Source organism: Prosopis cineraria, unplaced genomic scaffold (genome assembly GCF_029017545.1).
Source record: "Prosopis cineraria cultivar Desert tree isolate PC_DT_omini unplaced genomic scaffold, ASM2901754v1 PC10, whole genome shotgun sequence".
Lineage (NCBI taxonomy): Eukaryota > Viridiplantae > Streptophyta > Magnoliopsida > Fabales > Fabaceae > Prosopis > Prosopis cineraria.
Genome location: NW_026555341.1, coordinates 11,702,053 through 11,720,782, shown reverse-complemented (window position 1 = coordinate 11,720,782; position 18,730 = coordinate 11,702,053). Strand labels below are relative to the sequence as shown.

Here is an 18,730-nt window from a genome sequence, read left to right as displayed (position 1 = left end):
ACTGATTTGGGATTTTGTGTTGAGAATGCCGTCGTCATAAACCAATGAGAAGACCATTGCAAGAGGAGGAATCAAGGAGAACAGCATCGCCAAAGAAGGAATTGTGCCCAAGAGCAGCATGAACCGAACAAACTATGAGAGAGTAAGGCTACATTTGGTTCAAGGGAAGGAGAGGGGAGAGAATGGAGGGGAGGGTTTTTAAGTTATCTTGTTTGGTTTTGTTAAAGGGAGGGGAGCGATGGGGTTTTTAATGATTCTTTGTTTGATTAAAGAGGAGAGGGGAGGGGGAAGGTAATAATTAAATTACAATTATATCTTTGTACAAAAATATTTTTATTTTTTAACTTTTGTCACGCAAATCTATTTTACATATAAACTCAAATTGTATAATTTTAAAAATTACCCTAATTTTATAAATTTTTTTACTTCTTCTCCCTAAATAAGTAAATTAAATAATACTATTAAATAATCTTATCAGTAAATTAATTTGGGTATTAAATAATACTAATATTCATATAATAACAAAAATTTTCAATAAATATATTTTTATCATTATCTATAAGGAGGCATTTGATACAAAGATTTTTTTTTCATACTCTACGCAATTCAAGGACTAGAATAATAAATTCTCATGTTTAGTATACAAGTAAAAAATAAATCTAGAAATCCCCACAAATTCAAGCACTTTTGTTGCCCGCTAGGGGGCAGGGGCGAGAATACTATTCCAGTGGCTAGAAACTATTTTCGTCTATAGATAAAAAGACTAATTTACACACTCTATCATTACTTTTGACTTCTAAATTGATGCGGCTGTTGCTACCACCTTTGTGAAAAGAATCAATGAAATTAATGATTTTATTCAATGACCCTCTAGCTGAGAGTATAGTTATATTTATGTATGTAAAAATGCGCACACTAAGGATCAGATATAGCTTAACTCACCAAATCATATCATAACAACTAACGTAACTTAATCGTTACTCTCTCTCTCTCTCTCTCTCTCTCTCTCTCTCTTCTCACCTCAAATAATCATTGCACACGGACCAAAGAATACAGTGAAGATCAATAAACATGTTTGAGATTTTTTTCCCCAGAAAAAATCCATATTTGATTGTTTGAAATGATGGCTGTGTATTTAATTATGCTAACATAATGCGGGTGAAAAGAAGAAATTTTTAATAAATGCACAAGACGACAATGGGTAGCTGTTCCTCTTATATTTATATCCCTAATAATTACACAAGACAATGCTAGTCCTTAAATCACCCTAATTATTTTTTTTACATAAATATTAAGATCAATAATTGTCATCATTCATAACAAAATATATTGAGCAAGAGCATCTAACATATTGAGCATCTAGCAAAATATAATTGTCAGCAAGAGCATCTAATAAAATATTCAAAAATCATTGATAATACTCAAAAATCATATTTTGAGCATCTAGCTAACAAAATATACAAAAGTTATTAATAAAAGTCATCATCTAATTAGAACCATAAAACATCCTCACTATCACTTCCTTCATATTGATGCTGGACATTGAGTTGCTGGCCTAAGCCTATCATTATTAGCTATAAGAAATCAATATATGTCAGGTAATCTTACACTATGAATCCCACACCCTTCAAGCATTTTTTAAATTTCTTCACCTAACAATTGTGGCACCTTCTTAAAACTTTATCCTATGATCACATTTCCTTATTGAATTGTCTCAGCCATAACTAACACTGCTCGTATCAACTCATTTAGATTAGCCTCCTTCTCCTTAGACACCCTCTTTGTCTTCTTGCTACATGGACAATTAACAGTGGGTGAATGCTCTTGGTCAGGTGAGTTTTTTTATCTCAATGAGTTTTCTTGTCCATCAAGCTCAACATTAATTGTGGCTTATTTTATGAAACAAGGTTGTTAATATCATTAACAGTTTCACTGACTTCTTGAGAACGACGTCTCTTTCTCCACTCATATGCTGTCTCCCCCTCATCTCTACTAGCTCCATATACTTCATATAATATCATCATTTTTTCATAGTTTGAAAAAAAAAGTAGTTCTCCACAATGCTGCTTTAGGTTTAGCTTGAAAAACAAGTGAAATAGCATGTTGAATTGATTTGGTAAAAAGTAATTCAATTGCAAATGCACACTTTTCCATTTTCAAAGACCATTAAAAAAGTATGGCCATGAATATGTAGGAAATTACAAAAGAATAATATAGTCAATGCATATGTAGGAAATTTACCTTAATGAATGCATCCTAAATTTCAAACTCAACATCCCATACTTGAGTTGTTGGATTTCAAGTGAACCCACTCAAATTTTTAAAAATATCATATACATCTGAAAAGTTTTTCTTCAAAGTCTTCCATCGATTCTTCACCTTTTCCTTGTCAATTTGTTATCGAATAAAGCACTCAAATATTTACATATATTATCATAAGCTGTAGTGGTAAAAGTGTCATTAACTTTATAGCCCTCATTATATTTAGTCATGAAAGCATTAATGAGGGCATCATTCTTTAATCTTGTCTACTTCAATGTCTCTTTATTATTGTTTGATGCCATCCTATCACATAACAACATAATCACATAATACCAATCACAATTTGAAAAGCTAAACAAATTTCAATGTCTAACTAAACAAATAACATAAAGCAAATAAAAGTCAATGTAATAACAAATTTCAATGTCTAATCAACCTTAATTAAACTCAATATAAGTCAATGTAATAATACAACATATTTCAATGTTTATAATAATATAACAGATTCTCTAATTTATTAAGAAAATAAAATTTCAATCATTAAGTTCATCCTCAAGAGCATCTAGATGTTCTTGATAATCTGCCCACATTTGATTGGCTATATTTTTTTTAATAAGTTTACCTCGAGCAGCCTCATTATTGTCACCTCTTTGAGCATGGTTATTATCATTTGAATGATTTTTTCTTGCAAGGGCAGTATCAACTTCCTTTAAAAGATCTTCAATAGGGTCCATACTTACAAGAAAGTTATGAAGAATGTAACATAGATATATTATCATTTTTTGAGCTTTGATTTCATATGTAAGTTCAGTTGCATTGAATAGAATGGAAAATATTTTTTTCAAAATACCAAAAGAACATTCAATGGCATTGCGTAACTTTGCATGTCGAAGGTTAAATAACTCTCTGTAATTTAGAGGTAGATTTGTTTTTGAATATTTTTTTAAATGATAGCAGGCTCGCCAATAAGATATTATAAGTCCTCTTATTAACATAAATCAAATATCGACAAGGTAATACTTACCTATCATAAAGGAAAATAATTACTATAGTAATTTTGCAATTACAAATGTAAACAGTATCAAAATTGGTAAAATATTTACCTTCAAAAATTATAAGCCTATCTTCTTGTATTAATGCATTTTTAATTATTCGTGAGTCAGAAACAATTCCTTCCCATTCAGGGAGCACATAAGTGAACTTTAGATCAAATATACATGCTGCTAACACATTCTATATCAAGAATTCCTTCTTACCACGGTATCTAGGAGCATCTAAAGAAGACATCTTGACTCATACATTAATAGCACTGACACAATCCTTAAAATATGGGAAGAATTTATTATCTTTTTCAATTTCAGGAGGGATGGCTGAGCCATTATGTTAAACAAGAAACTTTTCTTCTAAGTCAATGATAGCTATCAAAACTTGATGAAAATGATGACTAATTATTTCACCAAAATGCTTAAACCAAAAATTCATTCCATGATTTTTTTACATTGTGTGTCAATATATATAGAGTTTTTGCAATCATTTCTTCCACACTTGACCATCACGTGGGTTGCAGGCTAACTTCTCTTTCTAATATACCACATAATTCTAAGAAAGTTCTAAGAGTCATTCTAATGATATTTTGACTAGATAGACAATCACTAATTTAACTCATTATTTTATCACACACCATTCTCTCTTACCACTCAAACTGTAACTTATTTTCTTTAAACACATCTTACTTGCATATACTTTTATGAAGACACAAGCAAGAAGAGGGAGTGCTCTTCGACGCAATTCAAACCAATGTTATACCCATAAAAGATATTTAGATTCCTTGCTCCTCTAACAAAGTAACTAAAATAATAATAGAAATCAACAAACAAGCCACAATTATCATAAATAAGAGCAAAAGATTCAGTTTTATTAGTAGAAAATAATGATCATATATATATATATATATATATATATATATTACATGCTTGGATAAAGGAGGAAAAAAACATCAATAAATTGTGGCTCATGTCAAAGTCCCTGTAAGATTTTTTTTCCGACCAAGAAAGAAATGTATCAAGAACAAACACATGTAGCGGTTAATCCTCAATGCAAGAAAACCAAAGCATCCATACAATCATATATCATCTTATTTCAATGAGAAAATTTTCAATACTTTGGGGGGCATTAACATACAATCATGTATTATTATGATGATACAATAACACAACAAATACAATTCCCAACTAATAAACTCCTGAGTGGTCTAAAATTAACCTGTTTAACAACATGGACAATCCCAAACAATCATGCTCTAATGTCTTGGGTGAAAAATGTGACTTAAACTTTTTCTAAAGATAAGAAATGCGAGTATGTAATCGAGACTTAAACTTCCCAATCTCAAACACAAACAAAAGCCAAATCAGTTCCCAGAATTTAAAGCAAAACTCAATGCAAGTGATAAATGTATTAGTTCCCTTTAGCTATATCGAAACCTCCAAAATAGAGATCTCAGAGCTTTGAAAAGAATGTTATAATATTCCAATTAAGAAATGCGGACAAGAACACAAGGGGTAATTTAAAGTTAGAGATAGATCATGGGTTTTGTTCCACAAGTCAAGGCAAGTGGATCGTTAGAAGAAATATTCATTTTGCTTAGTCACGAAGCTGTAAATTTCAAGAGCACCATGAAATAGAGAGAACAAGTGGAGATGGAGAATCTCAGGCTGTAAATTTCAAGAGCACAAATCTCTTACTCAGGTTCTATGATGTACTTTACAAATTATCAGGTACAGAGGATGAAGATGGTGAATCTCATAACAGAGTCCGAACGAAAAGAAAAGAAACCTCAAGATGAATCTCAAAACAAGATGAAGTGGATGAAGCTTAAATCAAGCAGATCCATTCAAAGCAAAGATAGAAAGTCGGTGATAAGAGCCAAAAAACTCACAATTCAACTGGATGACGCACGGTGGGAGTTCTGAAGAATTTGACGAGATGACACATGATGGGAGCTCCAAACGCTCTAGAGTAGACGCACAGTGAGAGCTCTGAATAATCAAAGAAGACCCACACACAAGAGAAATCGAGCATCTGCAAAGATAGAGAGCAATAATGTGTTTATTTTCTTCTAAGGGCAATATGGAGTATAACAAAAATAATGAGGGTAAATTAGTTAACAAATTTAGCTCCCCTCTAAAAAACTCCAATTTAAAGGGAGCCAAAATAAGGGGAGGGAAAATTTTGGCTCCCCTTCCTTCCAAAATTTTTTAACCAAATGAGAGAAATGGAGCCCCTCCCTTCCATTTATCCCTAACCAAATAGAGCCTAAAGAAGAAGCAACGAGTGAGTAAAATTTCAAGGGTTAACTATAGAGCACTGACCAGTGAGAGTTGAGCAATATTTGGGAGGGGTTTGTTGGAGGGAATGAATTTTTAGATAAAAAAAAACAAGGTAACATAAGTATTGGCGCCTAACTCAAATTTTAGGCCAAAAAATTAATTTAGATAGGCACAAAATCGCTTGCTAATATAATTATTTTATTTTAAAAAGGTATAAAAAATACATTTCTATTTTCCTTGTTAAAAATATATTTTTAGAGGGATATTCTCTTGCTAGTTATATCTTATTTTAGAGAAGTAGAAAAAAATTTTTGCTATTTTTTATTAATTATATATTTTTAGAGAGGTATAAAAATAGCTAGCTAATTGTTTTTGCTAATTATATTATTTTAGAAAAAATATAAAATTTCTAACTAAATCCCTCGCTAATGTATAATTTTATAGATGTATAAAATTGCCTCACTAATTTCTTCTCTAATTATCTTATTTTAGAGAGAATACAAAATTCCTCACTAATCTCTCTTTTTAGATATGTATAAATGTATCTCGCTAATTATTATTGTTTTAGAGAGGAATACTAAATCCCTCGCTGATCTCTCATTTTAGAGAGGTATAAATATGTTTCACTATTTTTTTCGTTAATTATTTTTTTAGAGATAAATTAACAACTATCGCTATTTTTTCTTACTAATTTTCAGCCAAGCTATGAAATCAATATTTCTTTCTAATTTCCTCACTATTTTGTTATTTTAAAGAAGAATGGATAATTTCTTGGCTAAATTTTCTCACCAATTTACATTTTTCTAGTAGTGAATAATGCACCCAACTGTACCATAAAAAGTACTTATCAAATAATTTAATTTTCTCAACAAAACTACACACAAATGAAATACTCCATCCATTTAAATATGTAAGATATTTTTAATTGAACCTCACCCTCAATAAAATAGTTACTTATCATTAAATTAATACTATTTTTTTATATTTATCAATATGCAATCGAGTGTTTTATTTTAAAATAAATATAAAGTAATTATTTAATAGTGGCACTTTAAAAAAAGTAATAATTATACTTTAAAATACTAAAAATATTTTATATTTTTTATATTTAATTTTTTTTAAAATACCTTATATTTTTAAAGGGTAGTTACACTTATCGCATGATTACATATCCTTAAAGCTATACTAGAAATTAGAGGCACTCATGAGGCACGTGGAGATCGCATTGAGTGATAAAGCTATTTTCACACACCACACGAGCATCTTTGTATAATTCTTTTCATCCGATGCTTAAATATTTTAGTTGGAAAATGAATAGGAAAAAATATTTAAGAATGTTCCGGTATAGTATTCTTTTTTTTCCCCCTAATTTTGTTCCCATCTAAGTCAAGAATAAATGCAGGTATCTCCTAATAGAGAATCAAATCTTGATTTATCACGTTAGAACTTTCATGCTTGATATGACTCTCATTAGTTTTATATTTTTTATTTATATACCCTCTCTCTTTTTGTACATAAAAAAAAGAAAAATTAATCTTTTAATTCTTTAATTTTTAACTCATTTGTAACTCAATCTCTCAATTAATCCTTATTTTTTAATTTTTTTTAAAATTTCTTATCAAATAAGAGGGATAGAAAAAATGTTTATATATTATTTTAAATAATTCTCCTCTTACTTATTGATGTGAGATATAAGCTAATATGAAAAAAAATTAACAAAAGTTAGGGGATTAATTTGTAAGTGATTTAAAAGTTGAGGAACTAAGTCATAGTGAGTCATAATTGAGGGACTGAGTCACAGCGAGTCATAGTTGAGGGATTGAGTCACAAGTGAATTAAAAGTTGGAGGACTAAAAGATTAATTTTTTTCTAAAAAAATTATAGCACACTATTTAAAAAATTAATTATTTATAATAATTATGTTTGAAAATAAAAAATTAAACTAGAATACACTGTGTTAATCAAGATAAACATGCATTAATTATTTTTCATTAATGTAAATTATAAAAAGTAATTTAGAAAATTCATAATAAATATTTATTGATATATGTGATTTTACTTATAAAAAAAATAAACATAAATGACAGTTTTTCTATCAAATAAAAATGGAGGGAGTCTGTCACCAGTCTCTCCGTTTTTTCAATCAAGACTTCTTTCTCTTTTTTATTTGAACCGAGAGCGATCTCTTTGCAAAAGCAAGATATTTGCTTCTTCTTCTTCTTTTAAAGGGGTGAAAAGAAAAGGAATTGAAAGAAAAATGAAACAAAAGCTCGGAATTCAATGAAATAGAAATGATAAATCTATAGATTTATTATATATCTATAAAAACTATAAACGAAAATGGAAATTTAAAAATATTTATACCATCCAACAATTGTTTTTTTAATAAATCTATAGATTTATTATATATCTATAAGATTTGGATGGGAACATGACTACGGTTATCAAAGAGCATATTTTAAGAGCTGGGTGTTGCCTTGTCTTTTTCTGCATTTCATGCTTGGAAAGTTATAATTTTAATTATTTAATTGATATATTGGCAATTGATGTTTTGAAAATTTTATCAAAATATATCCTATATTTTGAATAGATTTAAATGGTAATTATTATTGTAGTAAGTAATAGTGTTTATAAATATGGACACAATCGGATGGCTATGGAATAGAATTGTGAATATTTTTGATAAATATATCTGGAAGAGCAATGGAGGATTGTGAAAATAACAGGCGGCCACTCCTCGCCGCCGCCACACCCTCACCGAATGGACATCGTCATCCCACCTCCGCCGCAACTGCAATTTTCAGCGCTGAATCTTCTGACATCCCTCACATCGACACTCCCAAAGGCTTCTTCACTCAATTCTCCATCGAGTCCAAGAAACTCTGGTACCTCGCCGGCCCTGCCATATTCACCTCCATTTCCCAGTACTCCCTCGGCGCCGTCACCCAGCTCCTTGCCGGTCATGTCGGTACTCTCGAACTCGCCGCCGTCTCCGTGGAGAACTCCGTCATTGCTGGCTTCTGCTTCGGCGTCATGGTAAGATCTAGAAGAAACTATTCTGTTTAACATTAAAGTGATCAGAGAGTAAAGCGATTTTTTTTTTTTATTTGAATTTGAATACGAACAGCTTGGGATGGGAAGCGCGCTGGAGACGCTGTGCGGGCAGGCGTACGGGGCCGGGCAGCTTGATATGTTAGGGATTTACATGCAAAGGTCATGGGTGATTCTGAACACGACGGCTCTTTTTCTGTGTCTATTGTACATCTTTGCGAGGCAAATCCTTAGAGCGATAGGCCAGACGGCGGCGATATCGGAGGCGGCGGGGGTGTTCGCGTTGTGGATGATCCCGCAGCTGTTCGCATACGCGATGAACTTTCCGATCCAGAAGTTCTTGCAGGCGCAGAGCAAGATCATGGTGATGGCGTGGATATCGGCGGCGGCGCTGATGGTGGTGCACACCGTGATGAGCTGGTTGCTGATGCTGAAATTGAAGTGGGGCATGGTCGGAGCGGCGGTCGTCCTGAACTCGTCGTGGTGGCTCATCGTGGTGGGTCAACTGGTCTACATCTTCAGCGGAACCTGTGAGCGAGCTTGGAGTGGCTTCTCCTTCCAAGCCTTTAAGAATCTGTGGGTTTCGTTCGCCTCTCCATGGCCTCCGCCGTCATGCTCTGGTACGTATCATCGTTCACTTCATCTGTTTCATCATTTCCATTTAAGCTCCGACAAGCCCCCGTTTGCCGGATCTCGGGAAGAAGAATACTGAGCATTTTTAAATTATTTTATGTGGTGGTCAAAAATACGCTTTGTGCGTGGAGCAATATAAAAACGACTTTTTCTCCAATTGTCTCGGCGGACAAACAACCACCTTGCTGTTATGTGTCATATTTTTTTATTTTGAAGTTTTTCATTTTATTTTTAATGGTTCAATTGTCCAAATATTTTATGCTTAAATTATTCAATTCATACAAGTTCAAATTTTTATGTTATGACAGTGATAATAGATATTTTTTTAAGAAAGAATTATATTAAAATCTCACATAATAAAATTAATTACTATAAGATTTATTAACAATTGAATTAAGGCAATTAACAACTATTGTCAATTTCTAAGACAATTTCTTACATGGGATTTAAATGTAATTCTTTTTTTAATTGTTTATTGGAAAAATGGTATTTAAGGACTTCCTAAGAAATTTATTGCCTAACAAAGACGAACAAGTTAACATTCAAGAAAAAAATGATTTTCTATTATTACTTTAACAATAAAAAATTTTGTATTGGTATTTATTTGTGAATAATTTTTGGAGAAGTTTTTGAATGTAATCCTCCCTACTTTATTCATCCATGCATAAACGTTGGGTCTTAGATTTTTCCAAGTTTTTAATCAACAATTAATATACCGAAAACATTAATTACAATATATAAAAACAGCTACATATGTTACATGCACCCCTAAACTACTTTGAAAATTACTCATATTTTATGCATAGGGGTACGTTGATTAGCAATAGAAGATACTTCCTCCGTCTTAAATTATAGAATACTTTTAAAGGAGTTTCTCTATTATAAAATATAAAACACTTTAAGTAGATTAAGGTTTCATTAAATGTATCAATTATAATATTACTCTTTTTCTTTTTACAATTAATTTTTATCTCTTTTCTTTTTAATGTATTAAATGATGGATATTTTTAAAAATTTTTATTTTTATTAAAAAGATAAGATTGTTAAATGTATTTAATGAGATTTATTGATATATAAAATTTTATCTAAAAGTATTCTATAATTTAAATGGAGGAAGTAATAAAAAAGAAGCATCCAGGGGAGATTACTTTGAACCCAAAAAAAAAAAAATATGTAAGTGAGATCACACTGATCTCGAGTGACTATTTTAATTTTTAAGTTGACATTCTGATTTTTTAGAGAGACACGGGGTGGATAAGATCCCGTGGATCGGGATGAGCACCCGGTGCGGTGCTCATTATTATGTTAAAATTTAAATTTTTTAATCTGTAATTTTTTTTATAAAAAAAAGTTTTTGACCGAATGAAAGTTATAAAATTATATTTAACTTATTTTTTAATAAAAAAATTTATATGAATTAGATCCCAAATTAGGGTTCGAGTATACTTATAAATCAACTACCAATGAAATCTTTATAGTAAGATTTAATCTCATACCTTATCAATTATATTCAAATTCTTATCAATTAGACTAATATTTATAATGTCTTTATTGTAAATTCTTTGTTTATTAAAATTATAATTGATTAAAAATATAAAAAAATTATATTGAATCTGGACAGCTTGGTGCTCATGGAAAATGACTACAGGTAAAGGCTGAACCAATTAATACTGTAGTACTTTCCTCTAATCACACGCGATCCATGACCACGTGAATGCCGTCTTGAAATAATAACAATAATAATAATTGATGTGTCTGAAATTAGAGATCCAAAATCTCTAGCTAGTGTTTTTATTTCATTTTGTTAATTAGTTGGTAGTGAAATATAATATATTCTGGCTCTTGTCAACGAAAGTTATTGTGGTTTGTTTGGTGGATTATTCTTACATTTGAAATTTGTTGGTGCAGCTTGGAGGTATGGTATTTTATGGCTCTGATCCTTTTCGCTGGATATCTCAAGAACGCTGAAGTTTCAGTGGATGCTTTGTCTATTTGGTAAGTGTTGACTCTCTATTCTAATCCATAATATAATTCCTCACTTTTATATACAAGTTACATATTAAAAAAAATTAATAATTCTATTTATAAGTCATCATTTTGCATTCAAATGGACTATTCACTACTTTCTTCTAATTTTATCATTTCATAGATAAGATATTGCATGTAATAAAAAAAGTATTTTTAAGGATGATATATACATTTAATAAGGACAAATAAAAAAAATTAGATTAGATAATATCAATGATTTAAATCTCTCTCATGGGTTTTGATAAAGTAATTAGAAGTGATTTTTAATAAAACCAAAGAATACAATATTTATTATTGTTATTCTTGTTATTATTTTATTTGGTAGCGAAACCGCTGGGAGACATGGTTGTTTTGAAACTTGAACCACCACAGAGAAAAGGGTACAGATATACAGATCAGAATCCAACATTTTATCATCATTAAAATAGATTAATAACAGCGTAAGACTTGACCCTTCTCTTCACTTTTTTTAAAAAAAAAAAAACAGTGTAAGAAATTCTGCTTTCATAAATCATAATATATGTTATAATTATATTTTGTTAAAAAATTAAAATGCTGTCTTATAAATTGTATTTCAAATTACATTATTATTTTTGTAAGTATTATCAACGGTTCCTTTTTCAAGCTTAATTTATATGAGCGTATGTGCTATCTTAATAAAAAAAAAAATAGAGCCTAATAATGTAAGCTAAATATATGAAATCAGTCAAATCAAAATATTATTTATAAGTTGAGATGAGGATGATGTATATATTATACGGATAAAGAAGAGTCATGATATGCATGAATGATGGATTGTATTATGAACCAGTAATGCTTATCTAGTTTTGCAAGATATCGATATTTCACTATATTAATTAATTAGTTCTCTTCGTTCTCATAACGGATCTTAAAATAGTTAAAAGCATTTGCCTATTTGGCTACCCCAACATGTCTTCAGTACTGTTTTGAAGTGTTGGAAGGCAAACTAGGGTCTCGTGTCTAAGTTGAATACTTCACCACGATAATTGATTGACCTGCTATATGGATGGCGTTATTCTAGGGCCCTACTCTTTTTTAGTCCCCTAGATTTAATTAGGAGATAATGAAATAGTAACTTACAATAGTGAGGATTGATAGTGAGGCTAATTAATTAATTAATTTCTAGGTAGTTTCTTATATATCTCCTAGCCCTGTATGCCTGGATGGCATGCACGAATAAATTGATCATCAAAACTTGAGTTCTGGGCTCTGTACAGATTCACGCAGCTCGATAATTTTATATACCCAATATAATATGGATCAGAATCATTCATTCAATGCTAAATCACACTTTATTATATAAAGGTCCAGATACATAATTATGTAATCCTTTTAGGTTCTTTAATGCGCGCACACATGTCATTGTCGACGCTGGAGCAATGTGATATGTTTGAAAGAACCAAAATATGACTTCTCTTTCGATGCCAAACAAAAAATCCTCATCTTCACCACTAATAACGCCTCATTTTCTAATCTCTTGCAAGCGGGTCATGATTGAAATCTTGAAGATCATCCTCTATTATAATATCGTCGAGTAGCTAGCTAGATTCTTTGAACATCAGATAGGATAAGCATTTTACTTTTCTCTTAATCTTGGACCTTCTTGCACGGTAGATCCCGTGTTACAAACACACTCTAAATTAAAAATTAATAGGGGAGAGAAAATATTTAATGAATCAGTTCCATCTATTATGATAACTCCCTCATATTTACAAGGCACATCTTAAAAATAATTTTCAATCTAAAATATAGAACACTTTATAATAATCAAATTACTTTTTTTTAATTTATCCTTTCTCGATTAAGATGAAAGTATTTAATGTAGTTGTATCATTATTTAAAACTAAAGATAAAAATAAAAATATATATATTATTTTTTTATGATTTTAAGAAAAAAAATTAATTTTTCTTAAAAATTAAAATACATGAAATGATTAAACTATCTTTCAATAAAGACAAGAGAGAGTATATATTATATATAGTATCATACACGTGCCTCTATTAACTTGACACAGACTCGGTGATTCTTATCAGTTATCATCATAAATATGAAATATGCTAAAACCGTTCACATTAATTTCTTCAACCATACCAGCATGGGCTTCATTTTTCTGACATGATATTGGATTTCTGCAGTGCGAACATACTGGGCTGGACTGTGATGGTCTCCTTCGGAATGAACGCGGCCGTAAGGTGCGATATTCAGTTCACCTACACACACACACACACACACGAATTAATTACAGAACTCGATAATAAACGTAACCCTCAGCTTTCTGAAAAATATTGCATGCACATGCATGGTTGAGTAATTAAACAGAACATCAATGAAGCTTGACCGAGTCAAATCTATGTAAATATATATATATATATATATATAATATGAACTGTGGATGGTAGTGCAGTGTGAGAGTATCCAATGAACTCGGAGCGGGACATCCAAGAACAGCAAAGTTTTCGCTGGTTGTGGCCATAATAACATCGTTTTTATAATGGGTCTGGTCATGTCGCTTGTCCTGATCATCTTCAGGAAACAGTACCCAGCATTGTTCTCAGGCGACACGCAAGTGCAGGAGCTGGTGGGGGAGCTGACACCCATGTTGGCTTTCTGCATCATCATCAACAATGTGCAGCCTGTTCTCTCTGGAGTAGCCATTGGAGCAGGATGGCAAACTGCCGTTGCTTACGTAAACGTCGCTTTTACTACCTTTTCGGTGTCCCACTGGGTCTTGTTTTGGGTTACAAGCTCAAATTTGGAGTCAAGGTACGTGACTACGTGAACCATGCATATTTTTGTTTTTCTCATACAGATGGATGAGTTGAATTAATGACCAGTAATCATATAGATGCCATCAGAGTGGCTTGATCAATTGACTAGGTGTTAATGATTCAATTTAATTAAAGATCTCCAGTTTGAAACAACCAGATATGCAATAATGATTAAATTTTCAGTGGGAGGTATATATGTTTCCCAAAGAAATACTTGCAAAACTGCTAATCGGATTAGTTTGAGTTTAAAACGTGAAATTCCGAAGCGAAAATAAAAAGTAATCATATAATATATAATATGTGAAAAACACTTTTTTAGAGGCTAGAGCTGACCCATGCATGCACTCTCCTACTATATATTGGTATATTAATTTATTTACACAAATCGAGCAGATGTGTTTTTTTGGAGGTTGAATTGCCTGATATTCTCTGACCTAATGATCTCTTCGCGACAAGTTTACAAATATAAAGAGATGTTTTTTTTATAAAAAAATTCCTTTCGGAATTTCAGGGAATCTGGTCGGGAATGTTGACAGGCACTTCTTACAGACAATCGTTCTCTCCATGATGGTTTATAAAACCAACTGGAATAAAGAGGTAACTTTAGCTTCTTTTATGGGCAGGTGATGAAAATCAAACGAAAAATTTATTTTATATATAGTGAAGAGAGAGAGAGAGAGAGAGGTGAGTGTTCGTTCTGGGTTATATATGGTGAAAAATTATTATGACTATTTTTTGTGCATGAAATTGCAGGCCTCACTTGCAGAAGATAGGATAAAGAAGTGGGGTGGGGATACTCATTCAAAAATAAGTGATATGTGAAATATAAGACCGAGACTCTCTCGATTCCCGCTGGGGGGCCTATGAGGGGAGGACCAGAAGAGATCTGGGGCCATGAAAGAAAGAAGAAGAAACTAATTTAAGGTGCAAAAAATTCATGCTTGGCGTGGATTTTATAATTTTTTTTCTAATTGTTTTATTTGAGGGAGAAAAATATTCAGGATTAATTTCAGGGTCCTCTGGGACTTATGGGATTCGCTGCTTTTCAAGAAAAGTAGATTTTGCTCATCAATTTTTTTTTATCCACAAGATAATTCTGTTTCTCATTTCTAGTATTTAGATAGATTTAGTGGTTCAGATTTATCATTGAGATCAGATGAAAAATACGGATTATACTTACATCTTTTGGCATGAGAGAAGAAATATAATAGAGTGAATCAGTGACCATTCAGATTAATCCAATGGCTACAAATTAAAGTGGGACCAATGTAAGGGATAGGATTCAAATAACTCGTAATAATAATAATAAAGTCTTCTGTGACTTGTTTAGATCACATTTTTATAAGTTGGTATCATTTCTGTAGAACTTTTGGAACTTCCCCCCTTTTTTGTGTTTATAATTGAATGTTGGATTTTTTTTTTGTTTGGTCCAAAAAATTTACAAATATGGTTTCAAATATTTATGCTAATCCATATATTATAATAAAATAGAGTTCATGACTATTATAAATTTACTATTCATACGCATCTAGATTGGGATTATTTATTAAATTAATTAAAAAAAACTCGCAAAGAAAGAAAGAAAAAGAAGCTTTAGAATGAATCCGCTTGTGATGTTAATGCATGAAGACGTCTTTACTTACAGCCTTGGAATGAGATTGGGATTCATGATGAGTGTACTCAGTGGCCATCACCTTGCAACCCTTGAAAAATTTATCATGCTTTAGAATTTACACTTGACCGGAGATTAATGAAATTGTGAGTTAAAGGCTATTATATGAGGATGTTTTGCCAATATTTTTTCGTTCCTCCAAATGCAACTTCTCTCACAGTGCAGCCAAAATTTCTGTGTCCAATCTTTTTGTCTATTCTTCTATATAAAATCTTCCTCTATTTTCTATAATCTACTTCCTCCAGTTTCTATTATATGACGCCTTCTAGAAGGATACTTCAGTCCTTAATATAAAATACTTGATAGACATTAAATTATATTTTTTTAAATATTGTTCATATTTAAATACATATTATGAAGAAGATGTTAATGCAAATTTAAATTTTTTTTTTATTTAAACAAGTATAAAATTAAGTTTATTTTATTTTAAACAAAATTTATAACATAATAACTCTATTTTTTTTTATTTTGATGAAATGGATAAAAATACTTGATAGATATTAATTATATTTTTTTAAATATATTTTCATATTTAAATACATTAATTATGAAAAAAGATGTAATGCAAATTAAAATTTTTTTATTTAAACAAGTATAAAATTAAAGTTTATTTTATTTTAAAACAAATTTATAACATAATAACTATATTTTTTTATTTTGATGAAATAGATAAAAATATTTTATAATAAAAATAAAGGAGTATTAGATAGTTCTGCCCCGTTGATAAATCTCGTAGCTACCGTAGGGACACTCATTGAGCACGGATACTTGAGATATTCATCGGAATTTAGATCCGGATATAAGATGGCGGCTTGGTGATCTCTCTCTCTCTCTCTCTCTCTCTCCTCTCTCTCTCTCTCTCTCTCTCTCTTCTCTCTCTCCTCTCTCTCTCTCTCTCTCTCTCTCTCTCTCTCTCTCTCTCTCGGGCCAAAGAGGCGGATTGGCCGTTGAACTTGAAATGAAACTTCAACGACATCATATATCTATAGAGCTTAAGAAATTGTAATGTAAAAGAGAATTAATTAAGTCATTCCGAGTGTGACTTGTGGGACAATGACCCTAATCAATTAAAAATATGCACATGCGTGCATGCGCGCTAGGAGCATCTAGTTTTATTTGTTTATTTTTTTTTCTGGGACAAAGAGGAGCATCTAGTTTACTCTGTTTTCTGTACGCATACATGCGAATGGAGAGTACTTGAAGCATTGTTAGGGGCCAACTCGAGTAAGTCTAAAAAATTAAAATTATATTTAAATAAAATAACATATTTTGTATGGTTAAGCTTATTTGGAGTGGTCAAGCTCAAGCTGGATCAAGTTTGACTCAAATACTCAAGTAACATCTTAATTTTTTTAAACATCTTAATTTTTAAAAAATATATATATATGCTATTAATTAATCCTTTAAATTTAAATTCATTTTATACTAAAATTTATATATTTGAGTATATTATTTTAGATATTTTTGAGAAAATTTAAAAATGTTAATATTGTTATAGTTTTATTATTTTTAATCTATAAAATATCTTAAAATAATATTTAAAATATATTTTAATTTTAATTTTTAAATTTCAAAACTCACAATTTTTTTAAAATATGAGTCTTCTAAATTTGTTAAGTACTTATTCTAAAAAATAATCCATCTGTTTAAAAAATGTAAGGCATTTTTTGAGGAGTTAAATGTTCAAAAATATAAAACATTTTGAATCTTTTAAAGTATAATTATTACTTTTTTTTAAAAGAATGCCCCTATTAAATAGACTACTTTATTTTTTTAGGGTGTTTAATAAAAATAATATAAAAAGATAAGATTAATTGAAAGATAAATAACTACTTTATTGAAAAGTAAAGTTTGGTTAAAATACTTTATATTTTTAAATAGAGGGAGCATGTGTTATATTTTTGTAATAATAAAAATAATTAATTTAAATAAAATTGAATTTTTAAAAAAGAAAATAATTAATAATTTAAATATTCATGTGGGTCCAAACAAGATCAAGAGTATTACGACCAAATTTAGTTCATCTCGAATTGAATCCAATCTAATAAGCTGGCGAATTTGAATTCCCAGCTTTGCTTGAAAGCTGAAACTTCAACTACATCATATTTTATAGAGATAAAATTAAAAAAAAAAAAAAGAGTAGTAACGTGAGAATCAATCAACTCATTCAATTAAACACACACACATATATGAGTTATGCACGCGCGAATATATATAAATATAACTATTGTTCTTTATAATTTTATTAAATTTTATTTTTAATTTTTATAATTTTTATCATGCTTTTAACTTATATATTTTAGCAAGATTGGGTAATGTTTGTTAGTCAGATCCCTATATTTTCAGTATTTTTATCTTTATAAAACTGAAAACATGATTGAAAACACACAAAATATTATAAAAATTAAAAATAAAATTATAAAGATTAATGATCGTGTTTTCAGTATTTTTATTTACCTTGGCCTTGTTGGTCCAATGAATAAGATATACCTGATTTGCCCTGTGTTCCCACGGATGATAAAGAGAGTCCAACTTGCATCTGGTCCACATTTCCTAAGGTGGCCCAATGCCCTCCTTGTTCAAATCCAAGTCTATCAAAGGTTCCAACAAACCTATTGATCATCCGATTATCATTTCCTACACCATAATTAATCATCAATTTACTATTTATTCTCAATTACTTTAACTAGTTCTATGTCAAGATTTTGAGATGTTACGTCTTAGGCCTAGTCTTAGATTAGCAGTAGTTCGCTAGTGTTCCTTGAAGCAACAATTTATAAATTATGTATATATATTTATATATATTCATAACATTTTTTCATCAATATTTAATAATGGTAAAAGGGTAAACTTGTAAAAAAAAGCATAACTTATAAATAAAACAATTTTTTTCTCTCACCACTTTATAAATAGGATTGAACGGAGCTAGTAATGAGTTGGGAAAATGCAATTATAAGTCTTATAATTT

At 30.4% G+C, this 18,730-nt stretch overlaps 1 protein-coding gene across 1 annotated transcript; it reads left to right on the top strand.

Annotated features, from left to right (window-relative positions):
* Positions 1–8,216: 8,216 nt before the first annotated feature.
* LOC129321786 (protein DETOXIFICATION 29-like) lies at positions 8,217–15,061 on the top strand. Its single transcript, XM_054967678.1, is given in 11 exon segments — positions 8,217–8,624; positions 8,716–9,217; positions 9,220–9,259; positions 11,181–11,267; positions 13,458–13,514; positions 13,727–13,805; positions 13,808–14,018; positions 14,021–14,085; positions 14,602–14,629; positions 14,632–14,687; positions 14,844–15,061. Coding segments are annotated over 11 exon segments (1,527 nt in total). The 5' UTR covers positions 8,217–8,291; the 3' UTR covers positions 14,913–15,061.
* Positions 15,062–18,730: the final 3,669 nt, after the last annotated feature.